Source organism: Lacerta agilis, chromosome 3 (assembly GCF_009819535.1).
Source record: "Lacerta agilis isolate rLacAgi1 chromosome 3, rLacAgi1.pri, whole genome shotgun sequence".
NCBI lineage: Eukaryota > Metazoa > Chordata > Lepidosauria > Squamata > Lacertidae > Lacerta > Lacerta agilis.
Window position 1 is genome coordinate 70,308,426 of NC_046314.1, and position 18,367 is coordinate 70,326,792.

At 42.1% G+C, this 18,367-nt stretch overlaps 1 protein-coding gene across 1 annotated transcript in view; it reads right to left on the reverse strand.

Moving 5' to 3' along the window:
- Positions 1-1,273: 1,273 nt before the first annotated feature.
- Positions 1,274-18,367, reverse strand: part of FRMD1 (FERM domain containing 1) — a 31,559-nt gene continuing 14,465 nt past the window's right edge. The window contains exons 3-13 of the mRNA XM_033144204.1: positions 16,721-16,800; positions 15,394-15,470; positions 14,170-14,356; positions 11,146-11,301; positions 8,414-8,479; positions 8,165-8,233; positions 7,735-7,909; positions 6,204-6,539; positions 5,944-6,060; positions 4,707-4,786; positions 1,274-1,613 (exon numbers count right to left, since the gene is read on the reverse strand). Coding sequence (XP_033000095.1) covers positions 1,326-1,613; positions 4,707-4,786; positions 5,944-6,060; positions 6,204-6,539; positions 7,735-7,909; positions 8,165-8,233; positions 8,414-8,479; positions 11,146-11,301; positions 14,170-14,356; positions 15,394-15,470; positions 16,721-16,800 — 1,631 coding nt within the window. The 3' untranslated portion in view covers positions 1,274-1,325. The remainder of the gene's footprint in view (positions 1,614-4,706; positions 4,787-5,943; positions 6,061-6,203; positions 6,540-7,734; positions 7,910-8,164; positions 8,234-8,413; positions 8,480-11,145; positions 11,302-14,169; positions 14,357-15,393; positions 15,471-16,720; positions 16,801-18,367) is intronic.

Below are 18,367 nucleotides of genomic sequence, written 5' to 3' on the forward strand. Positions count from 1 at the left end.
TCACACTCCACTTTTTCCACACCATGCAAAATTGTACCAGCCCCTCTTTTCACTTGACCGAGAAGGTCTTCATTACTCAGCACTTATTGGCACTCCATCAAATGGGCCAACTATTTCTTTCCTTTCATACAAAACCATCCAAAGTTTAAGCTGACCTATGTCTCATGGTCTGTGACCTGCATATGAACATGGAGCTGCATGAGAACTTCAACCATGCCTGTACAATCCTGGGAAATTCCTGTCCCTACAGAACTTACCGATCTATGGGCTCTATGCCATTTCCACAAATCGTGTGACATCTTGCCTCCATTTTTCACGCTGTTGTTTTGTGGCACAATTCAGCACCCTGTGAGCAATACTGTACCAATGCTACTTGTCCCCAAGAAGGATGCACAGTGGGCTAACCAGGCAGTTTCCAAGAAATGGTTGCAAAAGAAATAAGGAAAGGCATAGCCTCGAAGTGACATTACACCCTCCAAAAGATTTATTGGTGATATAAATATGTCCGATGGATGCGAGTAAATACACATGTTTGGGCAAAGAGCATTCACCTTGATCTAGCAAAGCTGCTATGGTCCTTTACTAGATGAAGGCATAAGAGGTTTTTTTTATCCAAACATGTTGGGCAAATTTACATTTTGAGGTAGTGCTTTGAGATTTTGCCTCTCCTCTCTGGCTGCCCCTCTCTTTCTGCAAGAAACAGTTGGAGGGGCATGTGTCACAGATATGTTTCAGATATGATATCTGACTCTTTCCAATACTGCTACTTGACAAGTGGCATGTCTGGGAGAGGAAAACTGCATTTAACAGAAGACAAGATTCTGCTCCTTGTGATGGCAAATGGCAGTAGAGGCTTCAGCATGGCAGACAGTTGATGGAGACACATTTTAGGAAAACAACATCCCTAAGGATTATACATACTGAAGCAGTGTGAAGAAAAAGTGGTGAAAATTGGACCAGAGTTTGGAAAACAGGAGGCAAATATTTCCGGGTCCTGAGAATATGTTCAGTTTTTTTTGCCCACTGCTGGTTTCATTTTTTGTTTTCAGTAAGAAAATTGTTCCTGAACAATTATCCTGAAGGGTTCCTCAGTTATCTAGTCTGGAATTATAGCATTTTAAATGCTATGCTTTAATTATTAACCTGCAGTTAATAATTAAACAACAACAATGACAAGCCAGAGAGGGCAACAATAAGGAAAGGATCCCACACAATGAGGTAAAATCAGTATCCATTTCCCACCAGAACAGCAGTCACTCCTTTTTTCTTTTTCTTTTTTTGTAGGTGACCTTTGGCAAGATGGTCCAAAAGCTTCTCCAGTCTGTCTACACCACAAATTCCTCTGGGAGCTGATCTTCCCCCAAGAGATCCAGAGACAGGCAGTTCATGGACCTCTTCCCATAGAGGGCAGACTTGGTTTTGCAGTCGGCTGTTGAATAAACACATCCATAGCTGGCCAGCTTATCCTCTAAGGCGCAACCAAACGTATAGCTGTGTGAGGTATCTGAAGATAACGTGGCACTTAGTGGAGGTTGAAGACACTTGTGAAGGCGGATGTCATCTAGACTATGGCTGTGCTGGTCCGGGCACTTCATAGCTTTGGGCTCTTCAAGCTGCCAGTTTAAGACAAGCATATATTAAAGCAAACAACTTTAAAACAAACAAGCAAGACAAAAGAAAAAGATTGCATGCGTGCAAGCTCCCATCTCGTCTCAAATTGTTAGCATTCCTCTCATTCTCTTTAAGGAAAATTGTCTTAATGAAGAAGCTGTGAAGCATTATGGAATTGTGAAGTCATTCAACTATTAACGCCTAGATTCTGAGCTTCAGAACACAGTGTCCCCCTGGCATGTACAATGAACTGAGTGTTGGAAGGGAAGAGTTTGGCTGAAACAACGGTGCCTGTCTAGGTTGGAAAAAAGGAGGGGAGAGCCAAGAGGGGTGTTGCTTCTTATAGTTAAAATGTTTGATCATGATAAGCGGAAGATTAATTTGTCTTCCTTTTAGAATCACTATATTTTGATTGGTCTTTCAATGTCAGCATGAGTTGAGGTTATCATGTCCTTGTGGAGATCTACTGAAAATTAAAGTTTCATGGGATGGACTTTACTGCATGAGAGGCCAGAGGGAGGGAGGGAAGGAAGGAAGGAAGGAAGGAAGGAAGGAAGGAAGGAAGGAAGGAAGATAAGCCACATGGAAGTGGTATAGGAGGAAGAACTCCAAAACTTATTAAGAACTTCAATTTCTGGCAAGTTCTTATCCCTGAGGATGTACTGAAATAGAAAGGCAATAGGAAGTTCCTTCCTGGGTCAGATGAAAGATCCCTCTTATCCAGTACTCTGTTATTTTCAGTGGTCAGTCAGAAGACCGAGGAGCCATTGTGGTGTTTTGATTACAGACTGTTGGACTAGGATGGCTGAGGAGATATGGGTTCAAATCCCCACTCAGCTCTGAAACTCAAAGGTTGACCTTTGGCCATTCATTCTCTCTCATTATAACCTACCTCACAGGATGTGAGGAGAAATGGGTTGGGGGGCATTTATGCTGCCCTATAAGAGGGGAAAGTGGGCGATATCTGGTATTCAAAGATAGGAAGCCTCTGAGTATAGAAGTTCCCTTTAGCTATTAAGGCTAAAAGTTGTGCTTATAGAATCCCTGTTAACCAAATTTTGGAAATTTCCTGAATGTTGTATGCATGATATGGGTGTGTATACTCTTGATTTAGTGCATTGGGAAACAGCCCATTTTGGACCAAGGGGGCTTCTAGGCTGCCCAAGCCAGCTTCATTTCTCTCCCTCGCCACTTCATTTCTCCCTCGCGCTCTCAGAAAAATCAAAGAACAGCAATAACTTTCCCTCCTTTTTGACAGAAGTGGATAAAATTACATACCTAAAATGGTATGTATGAAGGGGCATGGTATGAAAAAAAGGATGACTGCTACCATCAGCACAATGTATATTCAATTATACAGGAAGCAACGTGCTTCCCTTAACATTTTTTTAAATCAGCCCATGGACCACCTTGTAGCTTTTATTTGCTTTCCAATGGCTTATGCAGATATTTAAAGGATTTTCTGGAATTATCCTTAAAAAAATTGCACAGGAATAGGGAAGTCTTTAATCTGTCCCCATGCACAAATGTGATCATAGAATCATAGAGTTGGAAGAGACCACAAGGGCCATCCAGTCCAACAATATTTGTCGCTGCTCTTTTTTTCATAGCTGGTCTTTCTGCCTCCCTTCTGTGTGGACACATGTGAGTATGCGTATCTATTATATATACAATGCTTCATGCATTTAACTGAGGGCTCTGTGCCACAATAATTTTCATAGTCTTTACAGGTGTCACCAGACATTTCTTTGTTTCTACTACAACAGACTAGCATGACTACCTGTCTAGAACCTGTGTAGAGAACCTGTGCCTCTCCAAATGTTGTTGGGACTCTAACCCTGCCAACACAACCAATAGTCAGGAAAAGGGATGGGGAAGAGTTTCCATTCTGTTTGTCTTTAAAGGAAAATCTATCAAATTTACACTTTCTGAAACAACAGGAGATCCAAAGCACAGCCACCCTCCCAAAATTCATACTTGTCTGAATTTTGCAATATTTACAAAAAATGTATATATTCACAGGGAATGTGCATAAATCTAATGCATTAGTGAAAACAGCATACAAAATGCAGCATGTTTGTTAGAGAAATTTGCACTAAAATGTTGGTGAATTTTCATGGGCACTTTTAAGACTCCGCTTGCGAGGTATACCAACCTCATCTTATACACTGAATTCAGTAGGTTATACTTCCAAGCAAATGTTTTTAGTCTGCAGCCTTAATCACATGCTTAACTCTCCTGCTGAAATAAGAGAGACTTAAAAGTGCACAACTCTGGCTGGGTTGTGACCACTAGTTAATCAGAATCAGCCCTGCAGGCTGTCTCAGTTTTAGACGCATAAACCACCTTGTTGAGCACCCTGGATTATGGGGAAGTCTACAGAATTAATTCAAGCTAGGCTTCCTTTGGTGTTGTTGACAGAATGAGTCTGATTTTACTTTCAGATCTTTGCTGTTACGCTGTGCTGGCGAACGAAACGTTAGATACATTCTTAGCGGAGCAATTTATGCACTAACCACAGACCGAGAATAAACAGCGGTCCCACAATGCTGAAGTCTACAGTCAAGGGGTCTTTTCCCCCTTTCCTGACGATGGCAACCACATGTGGAACGTAGAAACATTAACATTAAAATGTAAAGATTGAAGTATTCTTTACAGACCAGAATGTGATTGCTTAAGAAACAGCATTTGATTACACTACTAGAAACAAAATCCATGAGCTAAACCCAACCTTGTGCATTCTTTATTTTGAGTTGGATCCAGTTTCCCAAGTGATTGATGCTATCTTTTAGGCTTAGAAATAGATGCTTCAAAAGAAAATGTCCTGGGAGTTTAAACCCAGAACTCATCCTAATGTGGCATATGATATTTACCAAATTTCTTATTACAGAGTGTAAATGGGACAAGAGTTTGGTACGGCTCATAGCAACATAGCAATCTGCCTTCTACTATTGATTCATACAGCTCATTATTTTGCCTATATTGATGGACAGTGGCTGTCTGTCCCCTACCAGGAGATGCTGCAGATTGAACCTGGGACCTTGCAGCTGCTCTGCCACTGAGCTACACCCTTCCCACACCAGCCAACATCTTACCTGGCGAAGCGATTCCACACTCTGGCCTCTGACCTTTATTAACGTGACTTGCACTACTGAAAGATGGTTCGGATTTGTGTCTGTTGTGGGGGTGGGGAGAGAGAGACAAAATCAAAACGATAAGATTCAAGCTGAAAACAAAAATGCGGATCAAAGCTTGTAGAGATATTGGTCATGTTCACGTGATCATATCTCAGCTTATTAAGCCATGATATATGCACCACGTCTTTTTCTCACACATGCCGCCTCTTTGCTCCTTCCTTGGATATGAGCTGCAATTAAACCAGGGAGGCTTTAATTACCCATGGTTTTCCATTTCATCTGAATTGGGAAACTACAGCTGCCAGTTTCAGAACAAAGCCTGGTTTGAAGTGGGTTTAATGCCCTGGCTTGTTCCTGGTTGCCATCATTTTCTATGGCATAAAACCATAAATTATGATTGACTAAAGATTTCCCGGTTTAAACGTGGCTAGTGGCCTGTAATTGAAAGGATTATCCAAGCTGGCTCCGTATATTGAGAAATGTAATATGGCAGAAGTGTCAGAAGGAGAATCCCCAGGTTACAAATTCCTTGAATTTGAAAGGCATTAATAGTGGGTATCTGTTGCTTCTTTCTTCCTCAAAATATTCCTTACTCCTGGCTTGTATTAAGATTCTGTATATAACACCAGGTCATATAGTGTTAAATTCACCAGTTACTGCACCCAGTCCTATCCATGGCCAACAGTTGAAATTGTCCACCTTTTGTACCAGCAGATGTTAATAGATTTTTCAAATTATTTTCTTAAGCAGGTTAGGGAGAGAGCAACAAGATGCAAGTTTAAGGATGACAATTCTATATATGACAGTAGGTTATCAATTCCACAGATATTTGGTTCAAACAAGTTCCTAGCTCTCAGTGTTACAAAAAAAAAGTTATTGTGGGGACATGTATATTTATCTAAAGCTTTACACAGGAAATTGGGAATTCCAGTGCTTGAAGGAACTCTGCTTATTTCACAATTCTTTGTGGCTTTCAGTCTCCACATTTTTGTGACCCTATGACTTTTTAAAATTATGATACCCTGAAATACTTTCCCATGTTCCACACACTCCTTTCACTCCACAAACAGATTTCTTCAAATTTAGTAAAAGAAATGTCACACTGGAATATTTTATGCAAGTCAGAAACTTAAAACACTGTGAAACAGGATGCAACACTGACAAATTTCAAAGAGTTGCGCAAATATCAGCTCACCCTGGCAGCAAACGCCATCATTTGCAAGCGAATCTACAGGTTTTCCATGTATGACATCCTCTGACTGAGGCTCATCCACAGGCACCTCTTCCGACTCGTCCACTGTCAATTCAACTTCTGGAAATTACGAGAGAGAAGGTGGCACAGTGATATATCTTTATCTAAAGTCACCTGCTCGCCCATTCATCCCACCCACCACTGCTCTTAATTTTGTTCCCACAGAAAAGAAATACCTGCTGGCCATTCCTTCCTAGCCTTACCATCATCCTGAGAGTCCTCTTCGGCTCTCTCTTTGCCACCGCTATCAATGCCAGAGCTCCCACAGCTGATGTTTGAGCTGCAGGACTTCTCCTTCCGACGAACCCGATCCATCCCAAAGGGCTCGTCCACCGACATCTCCACCGAAATTCGATGCCTTGAGTCGGCTTCAATGCCCGACGTGTGAGAGCTGCCATGGCTGTCGGTCGACTGTCGGGACAGACGGTTGTTCTTCTCACTTCCTCTGCTGCTTCCACTGCCGTGCGAATGCTTGTCGGATGGATCAAGGTCCATCTCCAACGTGTCGCTGATGTAGGATTCCCGATATCGTTTCTTCTCTGCAACAAGTGAGTAGGGTGGAAAGAAAAGTTTGGGAAAAGAGAAACTTAAGTCTCTTGCCACCTGTGTTGGCCTGATCACATGATGAGCACTGCATACAAATAGTGTTACATATATTTAATAATAATTATGGTGGTGGAAGGTACTTCACTGGTCATACATATATTTAATAATAATTATGGTGGAAGGAAGCACTTCACTGGTCAGACTAGCACATGTGGTGGGAGGCTCAACACCACCAGAGTCTCTGCATGGAGCAAGTGCTCTTGGAAGTGGCCCTCACAATCTATCCAACAACCATCACTCTTAACCAGAAGTGAAGCAAAAGGAAGGGCCATGGAGACAAAATGGCTATAGTGGCTTCTCGTTCATTAATCCACCCATTCATTACATTTCCATGTGGCCTGATTATAATAAAACTTTCAAAACCTCCAACACTGACCATTGGCCATTTTTAATTGACACACCTTATTGGTAGTTAAACAAGGATTTTTAATATTTCTTATTGAATTCTGAAATAATCTCTTTTATGACATTTAAAAACCTTGCTGAAATTTGGAATGATACAAGCTAGTTAAATAAACTTTTTTAATTGTCATGTTTAAAGGACTGGAAAGGTCCCAGGTGCCTTCATAAATAGGGGGTTAAGTTCTTCTGTAACAACTGAGGTTAGAATGCAAGGGAGACTGGACCCACATTCTCCTGGCATGCTGGATTTTAGCAAAAAGGCCATGCCTTCAAAGGGTGGCATGATATCAGTGCCAGGTTTTGGGGAACCCTACAGACCACATACATTACCTCCTCTTCTCCACCATAGCTGTCTTTGTCTTGAGTAAGCAGGCCACCAGTCACCAAACAGTTGCCAGCAGTTCCTCCTCCTCCACTCTCATCTGCTCACACATCACCTCTGGGCCAAAGAGTTGGCAATCAGCCCAGGGGTGCTGGTGAGTGGCAGCAACCAAGAGGCCTTCAGTGCCGGACCTCGTGCAGAGTGTGGGCCTTAGAAGGTGTCTGGTCATGCCAGCCACTGATGTTGGCCCTGCCTGCCTCACACCCTTTGAACCAGGGACTCAACACAACTTTCTGACCTTGCAAATATCTTTAAGCTTTTGTGGAAACCAATGTCTTTGCATCTGCCCTGTGTTTGCCAGAGGCCTTGGCCCTTCTCAGATACAAACCCTCACCCTCACTTACCTTCTGCATCTTCCAGCATCTGGATCTGCTTAAGTATGGGTTGGATGTTAAGAAACACACGGTGGCTGTTGCTGAGCAGCTGCAGCAAATGCCGAGACCGGAAAGGGCACCCTGTGTAGTAAACTAGCTTCCGGGCTGAAGGCAAACCATCAGGCTGGATTACAAACTTTTTCCCCTAAATTAACGAGAGGGGGAAAGGAAAGTGCTCTTGGTAAATAGGATTGCACATTATATTCTCTCTCTCTCTCTCTCTCTCTCTCTCTCTCTCTCTCTCTCTCTCTCTCTATATATATATATATATATATATATATATATATATATATAAAATCCCAAACCCTATTATGCATTTGCCAGCCCTGAGCCTTTAAGAAATCATGCGATTCAAACTGCAAGTAATCCAAATAACACTGTCACGTTCTGCAACACTCACCAGAAATGCTAGCTTGCCAATGTGTGACCAGGGGAAGTCATAGAGCAGCTGGCGAACATGGTTCACCTCCTACAACAATGCCAACAAATGGCAAAAAAGAAAAGAAAACAACATTGTGAGGTGCACAGGAACAATAATCAGATTTATAAAGTCTAGGAAGAAGTTGGAAGTGCTGGCAGAGGAGCTGTGTGTGAGAGAGATAAGAGAGTGGGGTGTTAATGCCAGATTTACATTCTTTGAACTTCTTACCTGATAGATGTGCATCCCTTTAAGAGTCAGACCCAAAATGATGGTTGGGCGATCCTCCTTCTTGTCCTGGGAAGACACAAAGGTGCAAGGTGAAAAGAAAGACTTTGCTTTGGTGATAGTCAAGGAGGCTAGTAGGCTACCAGAACAGGACTGCAGCCTGGACTACTCCTGAAACTGATGCTGCACCTAGATATACAATCTGTGACCAGGATCACTTGTATAAACTACACCCGTTTCTTGCATGAGATGGATCTTGCCACCCTCATGCATGCCTTTAGGCAGATCACCGAAACACCCTATGATATATTTGCAGGTCACACTAAGTCAAACCCATGGCCAAGTGTAGGGATTTGAAGGCCCAGAACCACCACCCTGCCCCAGGGGAAAATGAAAACATTTTCCCTCCTGCTTTTTCTCTGTCCGATTTTTCTGGTTTTTCCCTGGGCCTTCACACCTATGAGCAAGAGTACAAATCCAGTTCCAGACTTCTCTTTCCCTCAGCTACGTGGCCTTCAAAAACCTATTCATTTGTAAAGCGGTTGCTGTGGACATACATCTGAAGGGCCCCTGGTTGGCCACGCTTGCCCTACTACACAGAAATGGGTGCTGATAATAATCATAATTAATAATATAAAGTGGAAACAAAAAATAAATTCCCATCAGCATATGAAAAAACAAAACCACACACACACTCTCACACCAGTATTTCAGGTCAGACGGGAATTCAAGTATTAAAGTGGCTATTTCAGATCTTCTGCATCCCTAGGCACGAAGCGTGTCAGATCTTGCCCCATATATCCCTTCAAGCTTGTAGTTACGCAGTCTCAATCAGCAAACAGCTTAGACTGGAAGAAATTGCAGGAGTGGGCAAGTCTTATAAGTGGTAGGCACAACCAGGGCTTTCCTTTTTATATTTTCATTTATCTGCTTTTCTGATAACCTTCCACATCAACAAAGCATGAACCAAAATGATGCCACAAAGAAAAAACTTTCAAAGATTTCAAAGAATCGACAAAAAAATCAGAAAACATTCCTTGACTTACTATCATGGTTCCTTTTAACCCCTCTTTTCTTCATGTTTTCTAAGTTCACCCTATCTATTGCAACCACTTTTATATACAGTACTTTATTTATTTCTTATTCTGCTGAAATTTTTACCAACCTGCTAGGTAAAAATTGTTTGTGTATACTAATTTTCCATATATTCTATAAATAGTATCCAGTCCTCTTTATATCTTTCATCATTTTGGTTTCTTATTCTAGTGGTCATCCCTGCTAACTCTGAATATTCTAACAGTTTAATATGCCAATCTTCTTTGGTTGACACTTTATCTGTTTTCCATTTTTGCGCTAATAGTACACGAGTGGCCACTGTAACATATAGAAACAAATTTCTCTCTTTATTGGAAACTTCTGTTGTTATTAACCCCAGCAACAGTTTTTCTGGGTTTTTAGCAAAAGATTTTTAAACACTTTTCAGTATAAATCATTTCCCAGTAATTTTTAATTATGCTACATGACCACCACATGATGTAGAAGGTTCCTCCTGTTGTTTTACATTTCCAACAGTTACCCTTTATTGATTTTGACATTTTTGCTAATCTGTTGGGTGTCAGATACCACCTATGCTGCATCTTCAGGAAGTTTTCTCTTAACGTATAGCATGCCATAAATCTTATATTTACTTTCCACAGTTGTTCCCATAGTATAAAATCAATATTATGTCCAACGCCCCTAGCCCAACCTATCTTTGCAGATTTTACTGTTTCCTCCATCGTCTCCCACTCAAGTATTAAATTATACATTTTTTACAATATTTTGAGATTGGATATTGTGAGCTCTTTTCAGCAAATCTATTTTTGTCCAACTTAAATGTTGCACTCAACTGGTAGTAACTTAACTAATCTGTCATTTGGTCTTTTATCTCTTCATACTCTTTCAGTTTGTATTTCTTTGCAACAAGGTTTAGGAGGACTCTATATGTACTCCAATTTGTCTCTGTGTTATTTTTTTTTCTTGCCAGGGTTTCTTTTGGTGATAACCACATCAGTGTTTTTCTTTCTAATAGGTTTTTTATATTTTCCCCAAACCCTGTAAGGTTTTTTTCTGATTATATGGTTTGAGAAACTCTTATATACACAGGCCATCCGAATTTTAAATCATACCCTTCCAGATCTAATATGTGGCTGTTCTTTAATAAAACCCAATCTTTTAACCAGCATAAGCATGATGCTTCAAAATATATTTGTAGGTCAGGGAAAAACCACCTCTCTTTTTAGTATCAATCATAACCCTATGTTTTATCCTGGGTTTTCTCCCTTGCCAAATAAACTTATTCTTTCTGTCAATTCTTTAAATTTTGAATATCATTAATTATAGGTACTGTATGACATAGAAATAGAATCTTAGGGAGTATATACATTTTTATAACAGAAAATTTACCCAACAGTGACAACTGCATTTTACTCAAAATTTGCAAATCTTTTCTAATTTCTTTCCAAACCCTTGCATAATCATCATTAAAAATATTGTGGTTATTTGCAGTTAACCATACCCCTAGGTATTTTGTTTTATTTTCATTCTTTATACCACTAATTCTTTCTGCCTGGCAAGCGCCTTCCTCCCAACCATTATTTCCATTTGCTTGCTTGCTTGAGAAAAGAACTCAAAAGGCTTTCTGCATTACAAACACAGGATTTCAAAGCTTGAAGCAAGAATCTGCCCAGTTTCACCTTCTGCAGTCTGTAGAAGTGGACAGGCACATCTTCTAGCAAGCAGGACTCCTTGACGTACTTCAGAATGGCTTCCCTCGTAGACAGGCCTTGCTGTTCCCGGTGCATCTCTGGAGCATGCTTCAGGATATAGTCACTCCCTCGCCTTGCAATAATCTGCCATGGGGGAAGGAAAGAGACAACGTCAGCAGCTTCCTCAGTCTCTCTTAAATAGGTCTGCAAGACAAGATGGCTGAGATCCATGGCATGGTTCGTGAGACTCAAGTGAGGGTACTCCTCCCCCCCCCATGTAGGAAGCTCTTTGAATGGTGCACCATATAAATATTCTTAAAAAAGAAGAATCCTGCTATAAGCCACTAAGTGTTTACTAGGAAATTTCTCAGTGTGTTCCTCTTTAATTACAAGGCAACAACAAAGAGGGGGGAGACCCTAGTAATACTTGTGACAATTGTATTCATAACCTAAGAACATAAGAATAGGCCGGTGGATCAGGCCAAAGGGCCATCTCCTTCATCATCCTGTTCCCTCAGTGGACATGGAAACCTGCAAGCAAGACCCAAGGGCAAAACCACTTTCCCCTCCCCTCCTGTGGTTTCAAGCAACTGGTATTCAAAGGCAGTACTGCCTCCAACTGTGGAGGCAGAGCATAGCTTTCATGGCTGGTAGACATCAATAGCCTTGTTCTCCATGATCTTGACTAATTGTCTTTTAAAGCTTTCCAAGTTAGTGGCCATCACTGCCTTCTGTGGGAGCAAGTTCCAGTGTGGTCCTCAGCTAGGTTTACAAGATTCAATGCAGAACAGGGGAATTTCAGCTGTTGCAAATTTTCCCATCCTAGGCAGCATGAGAGAAGTCTAATCTTGCAAAATTATTGCTACACACCTACTAAAGGGTAAAGAGGAACACACTGTCATTTCTCTGTTTCCCCATCCAAGTGGTGCGAATCATTCCAAACCACTAGAGAAATAATTTTCACAGGGAATCAGTTTCTTCGGGTCAATATTGCAATATGCACCTGAAGTTAATAACCCAAATTAGGACAGGGTATCCATGTCTTTAATTGTGATAGGGAGCTCCTTCTTTCACAGTGCTACAGTGAGATAAGAAACTGCACTTCCATGCACAACTTTTAGAAAACATCTGAAGGCAGCCCTGGAAGTTTTTTTATGTTTGACATTTCATTATGTTTTTATATGTGCTGCAATCCACCCAGAGTGGCTGGGGAAACCCAGTCAGATGGGTGGGGTTTAAATAATAAGATTGTTGTTGTTGTTAAAGGTACGCCAGTATCATTCCAAGGCAAGCAGTAGCCCTTGTGAGCAAAGTGACCAGAGAAGATCGAAATAGTATGGCAATAGGGAAAACACAGTGACTTTCTCTTGCTTAGAAGAAAAAACACCAGGTGGGGTGAACAGGGGGGCCCACCAGGTGGCAGCGTTGAGAGAGGCTTGAAAAAGCAGCAAGTGACTGTAGCGGGTGTCAGAGCTGATACCTGCTACAGTCACCGGGAGACTTCTCACCATGCAAATTCTATGTGCAAGACTGATTGCTTGCCCAAGCAGGAGAAATTCCTTCCAGGCTTGATCTAAACTGTGTGTAGTAAGAGCTCATTGCAGTTTAGGTTGTATATCTTATTTCTCCCTTTCCTGAATATCACTCAACACTTAAGAGGCACTTAAACCAAGTCTTTACAAGGGAACAGTAAGCCCTCGAAGGGGATGTTCTTGCCTGAATGTCTTCTATTCCCTTAATTACAGGGAGGCTCCCTCAGGTCGCCATACCACATCTCCCTTTGTCAGAATTTAACATGACTTTAATCATCCTGCTGCCACGAAGCCTGATCTTTCTTAACTCCACTCTGCCTCATCAGCCAGGTGCCATGGGTCTCATAAGCAGACTCCAAAAACAAGGCTGCCCGCCTGCCAGCTCTTGCCAACATCCTTATCTCACCACGGTGCACGATGCAGCAATCCTGAGCTGTGGAACCGAACCAGAAGCATTTGATACATTATCTCGCTGCAGTGCCCTGGGGACAGGGAGAGACACATCCTACCGGGTGCCAGGTTCCATCTCTGGCAGCCAATTCTATCAACATGTTTACTTGCATATGTGAGCTACAGTTTGGACTTGGGTGCTGCGAGGTCACAAGCTTCAGCGCTTGCAGGGATAAGAAAACATCCAAGGCCCTTTTCCACCTACAAAACAACCCATGCCATACTCCTCACAGAGGCGCAATTCCATGAGTGATGAAAGTTTTGGCTGGGACTTTCTATGCCAAACAGAGAGCTTGTCAGTGTGTGGAGTCTCAACTTGCCCGACTTCTTAAAAGTTGCCTCTCTGATGCACACTGACTTCAGCTCTTCTTGTGGAGGGTGGGGAGGGAAAGCAATATTCATTCATTTCCCCTGCAGTCTGAAAATCTGCTCCAGAGGATTGGGTGGCCCCTTGGAACAACAGTGATAACCTCAGTGCTGCGGATTGCAAAGGGAGTTGATGCAAACTGCTCTCTCCAACAGCACCAGCTGAATGGTGTTTTCATTCATAGCACTCAGGATGATGGGTTGTACCTAATGTAGAGCCAGGTAAATTCTCACTGTGGCCCCATATCTGAAGGCAGTAGCTTTCTGAAGATCATTGGGATGGGTAAACTGCAATGAGATGGGGTGTCCTGCTTATGCAAGAGACCTCCACCTGATTTTCCCCCTCCCACTTTACATCCCAGACTTTTCCTGGGGGTCTCCTAACCCCCATGGGCTGCAGTGGTAAGTAGGGGGTAAGGAATTCTCCTTGAATGGATATCTTTACATTCATGCTTCACTGGATATAACCCCACATATTAAGAAAGAGCATGAGTTAGTAATAGGGTGAATTCAGATAACCTGCTAAGCCTTTCATGCAAAGTCAGGTACAGGAGGAATTTGGGGGCAGAGAAAGAAAGCTTAAAAAATAGAAAAGCTTCTTTACTTTTTGTTCAACTTGAAACTCCTTAGTGATTTTGCCTCCCTCTCATAACGCAAGACTTACCCACTGTGGGAAGTAAGTCTGAGGTTCAAAGTAGTTCCCTCGGTGGAAGTTCTCCTGGAAGTCCCCCACGTCAACCTGCAGGCCATAAGCAGCCAGCAGGAAGTAGACTTCTTCTTTGTCAGTGCACCGGGACCTCAACACTTGCTCCCGGAGATGGCAGTAGTAGTAATGCCGTGCTACCTTGTCACTGCAGGATAGGGAACAGCACTGGGTTAGAAAACAACAAGAACAGAAGCAGGAAAAGGAAGCACTGCAGACAGTTACCAGAGAATTATCATTCTGATAGAAAAGACTGTATGTCAGGCACATTATTTTTGTCACCATCAATCATTTTTTATGTAATGTTCTAGAGGACCCTTTCAGGCTGAGTAGGATTTGTTAGGAGGTACGTCTTATGCTCTCAGGTCTGAGTGGGGCGGGTGCCTCAGGCAGCTGATTTTGGGGGCCCTAAAAGGCTCATTATTGTACATTGACTGCCAGGGGTGTTTTGGAGAGCCACTTGTGGGATTTTACTTGATGTTATTTACTAAATGATTTATAAGCCACCTTCCAGGGCACAATTGTCCTCTTAAGGCATAGCACAAAACTCCGTAAGACATAAAACGCAGTATGCATCATAACGTTTTCTGTTGAAAGGGCTGTCAGAATACCTCAAACAGCCACAGAATACTTTAACTTCAGCAGGGCAGAGCATTTGTTGTTCTGCCTCAGGCAGCAAAATGTCTTGAGTCAGCCCTGCTGCTCCCTCCGAAGCACAAAATGGGCTGCTTTTAATGAAGGGAGGCAGAAATATTCATCTTGTGCTGACTAAGGTTTGAATGACATGTTGACAGGTGTGTTATAAAGGAGGACAAAGAGACTATCACAAAACCAAGCTGCTTTTCCAGGATTGTAGCTTGGATATATACTTTGCGGAGGGCTCGTAATTACATGGTTTTTGTTTTAATTTAGAAGTTTTAAAAAACAGCAAAAGGAAGGCAGAGGAAATAAAGAGTTCAGTGATCCAGGATCAATGAATGAACAAGTAATACAGTCCTGCCCAAGAACTGATGCTCCCCAAAACCTGTGTGGAAAAGATACTAGCTATCACACACAATTTCAGACAAGTGGATCAACTGATACTATACCAAAACCCCTTTCCAAGAGCTACTATAGAGTGGCAGTAAGCAGAAAGAGTACAAAAAGAGAAACATGTATAATTCTCAAAGAATTGGGCAACTTTACCTTATAACCCGTCCATTTTCAACATAGTACTGTACTCTGAAGAAAGCAACCAAAGGAGGGCTGAACTTCTCTGTTCCCTTCAAAAGAAAGATGGGAGGGAAAGGAGGGATTACACAATGCCCCCAAGCACATGTACACACAACATTAAAACATGCTTTAGCTTTACATGTGCGAGCCTCTGCTAATTCAGACAGGGTTTTAGGATTGGACATCCCCTGTTCCAACTCATAGCACAGCAGCTTCAAGGAAAGCACAACTTAAGTCACTCCAAAAGACGACAGTGGAGAACTCCAAATCATTTGCCCATGTACTTGCTCAAAAACCAGTAGATCTAGCTGAAAGGTAATACATGAGGATCTGTACCGATCATTGCAATGCATCCCTAATTATTATTATTGTATAATAATATTATTGTATAATCATGGAAGGGGTATGGCTGTGAGCGGGCATGGCTGTGACTACCATGAAGGGACATTGCACAACTTAGCCACAGACGTCCTCCTTGATTTATAAACTAACAACAATAACAACAACAACAACAATTTATTTATACCCCACCCATCTGACTGGGTTTTCCCAGCCACTCTGGGCGGCTCCCAACAAAATATTAAAAACATGACAAAACATTAAAAACTTCCCTAAACAGGGCTGCCTTCAGATGTCTTCTAAAAGTCAGATAGTTGCTTATTTCCTTGACATCTGATGGGAGGGCGTTCCACAGGGTGGGTGCCACTATTGAGAAGGCCTTCTACCTGGTTCCCTGTAATCTCACTTCTCGCAGGGAGGGAACCGCCAGAAGGCCCTTGGAGCTGGACCTCAGTGTCTGTGCTGAACGTTGGGGGTGGAGACGCTCTTTCAGGTATATTGTGCTGAGGCCGTTTAGGGCTTTAAAGGTCAGCACCAACACTTTGAATTGTGCTCGGAAACGTACTGGGAGCCAATGTAGGTCATTCAGGTGTTATATGGTCTCAGCGGCCACTCCCAGTCACCAGCCTAGCTGCTACATTCTGGATTAATTGTAGTTTCCGGGTCACCTTCAAAGGTAGCCCCACGCAGAGTGCATAGCAGTAGTCCAAGGCACGTTGACCCAAGAGCAAACCCCAATGAACACTGTGGGGTGTCCTTCTGAGTACATGTGCATTGCACTGCGCTGTCAGAATCTCAAATCTCCAAATACATTTGAAAGCAGGCGAAAACAATGGTATGGGCAACAAAACCAACATTGGGCTAAAAAAATGTCCAGTAGCTTCAGCTTCCCACAGGAGGAGCCTCACCACACAACCATGTCAAGAATTCAGTGTCAGGAATTTACACCGGTAGGACTCACTTTGCTTGCTTCTTTCTTCCACTCCTTTGGGAAATATTTGCAAAGCTTCTGCTCCAGGTCAATGAATACATATTCATTGTCTGAAAAGGAGACAGGAGAACTGGTAGTGAATAGGAGGCTTCAGGGACAAACTGTGACATTTTCAACAGTGTGACACACACTTCTAATGTTAGTAATTATATATAGGCATAAAATTAAATACGCAATTAAATCATTTAAATTTGAAACCTGTTCTTTCTCTTAAAAGAATTTTCCCACTTACCAAATCTTGGAAATCATGTCGACTGGGCAAAAATTTGAGGAGCTACTTCATCCAGGCCTCTGTTGCCTGAATACATGCAACCTCTATTATGTGGCAGAGAGAAACAAGGATTGTTTCTACACGGGGCCTCTTTACTCCCGAAGCATAGGGTTTTGGGCACAGAGTGGCAATTTCTCAAGGCACACTTCATATCCTGTAGCAGCACACTAGAATTAATATTCACACTTTTTATGAATGAAACATTTGGGAATCACTGCTCTAAACTATACTGCTAGCTGAGTTTAGTGGTGCCGTGCTCCTGCTGTTAGAGAACATAGATCGGGTCAACATATAGTTAAGCTCATAGTTATAATTCTGATTTTTTTGAAATTAAAAAACAGCAAGTAAAGACAAGGCTATAATTGAAGAGTACATTCTGAAAAGGGTCTAAAATGTCAGGCAAACGCTCTATATAAACACAAACTCCTAAAAGCGCTAGTTTTGTGCCATGAGCTTCTGTAGGCAAGAGCTTATGGCAGGGTTGGGAATCCTTATGGTTGGGGTCAAAGGTGGCCCTCTAAACCAGTGTTTTTCAACCTTTTTTGGGCAAAGGCACACTTGTTTCATGAAAAAAATCACGAGGCACACCACCATTAGAAAATGTTAAAAAAAAATAACTCTGTGCCTATATTGACTATATATAAAGTAATTTTTCAATTTTTCCCACGGCACACCAGGCAACATCTCGCGGCACACTAGTGTGCCGCGGAACAGTGGTTGAAAAACACTGCTCTAAACCTCTCTATCTGGCCCTTGAGACTTTCCCCAGTGCATGCCCTTCCTCAAGCCAGAGATGTAAAAATGTATGTGTGTGTGTGATTTTTGTGTGGTTAAATGTACAAGAGTAAAAATAACACCCATTGCTCCTCCCACTTTTCCCTCTGACCCTGCCCGCTAATGGAATGTGGCCCCTGGAAGGTTGTCCATGAGGGAATGTGGCCCTTAGACTGAAAAAGGTTTCCAGCCTATGGCCTCCAACACATGAAGGGGCCGATAAGTAAATGTTCTTCATAGGGGAAAGGGGAAGAGAAGTGTATGTGTATGGGGAAAGCCATATATAGAAGAGACCACACATTTGATGTTCTCTATCAACAAACCTCCCCCCCCCCCAGAAAACTCCCAAGAAATTAATAGTGTGATGTTCTGGCGCCAGCCGAAACCTTACTTATTTGCCCAGGCTTTTATTTAATGATGGCTGTGTTTTTCTGCTGGCTATGTGGTATTTTCCCCTGCCCATTTTGTCTTAATGTATATTATGTATTGGGTTTAAATATAATGCTGTTCAAGATTGCTTTGGCAATGAAGAGCGAGGAAAAAAGGTTTTGAATAAATAAATAAAATAACAA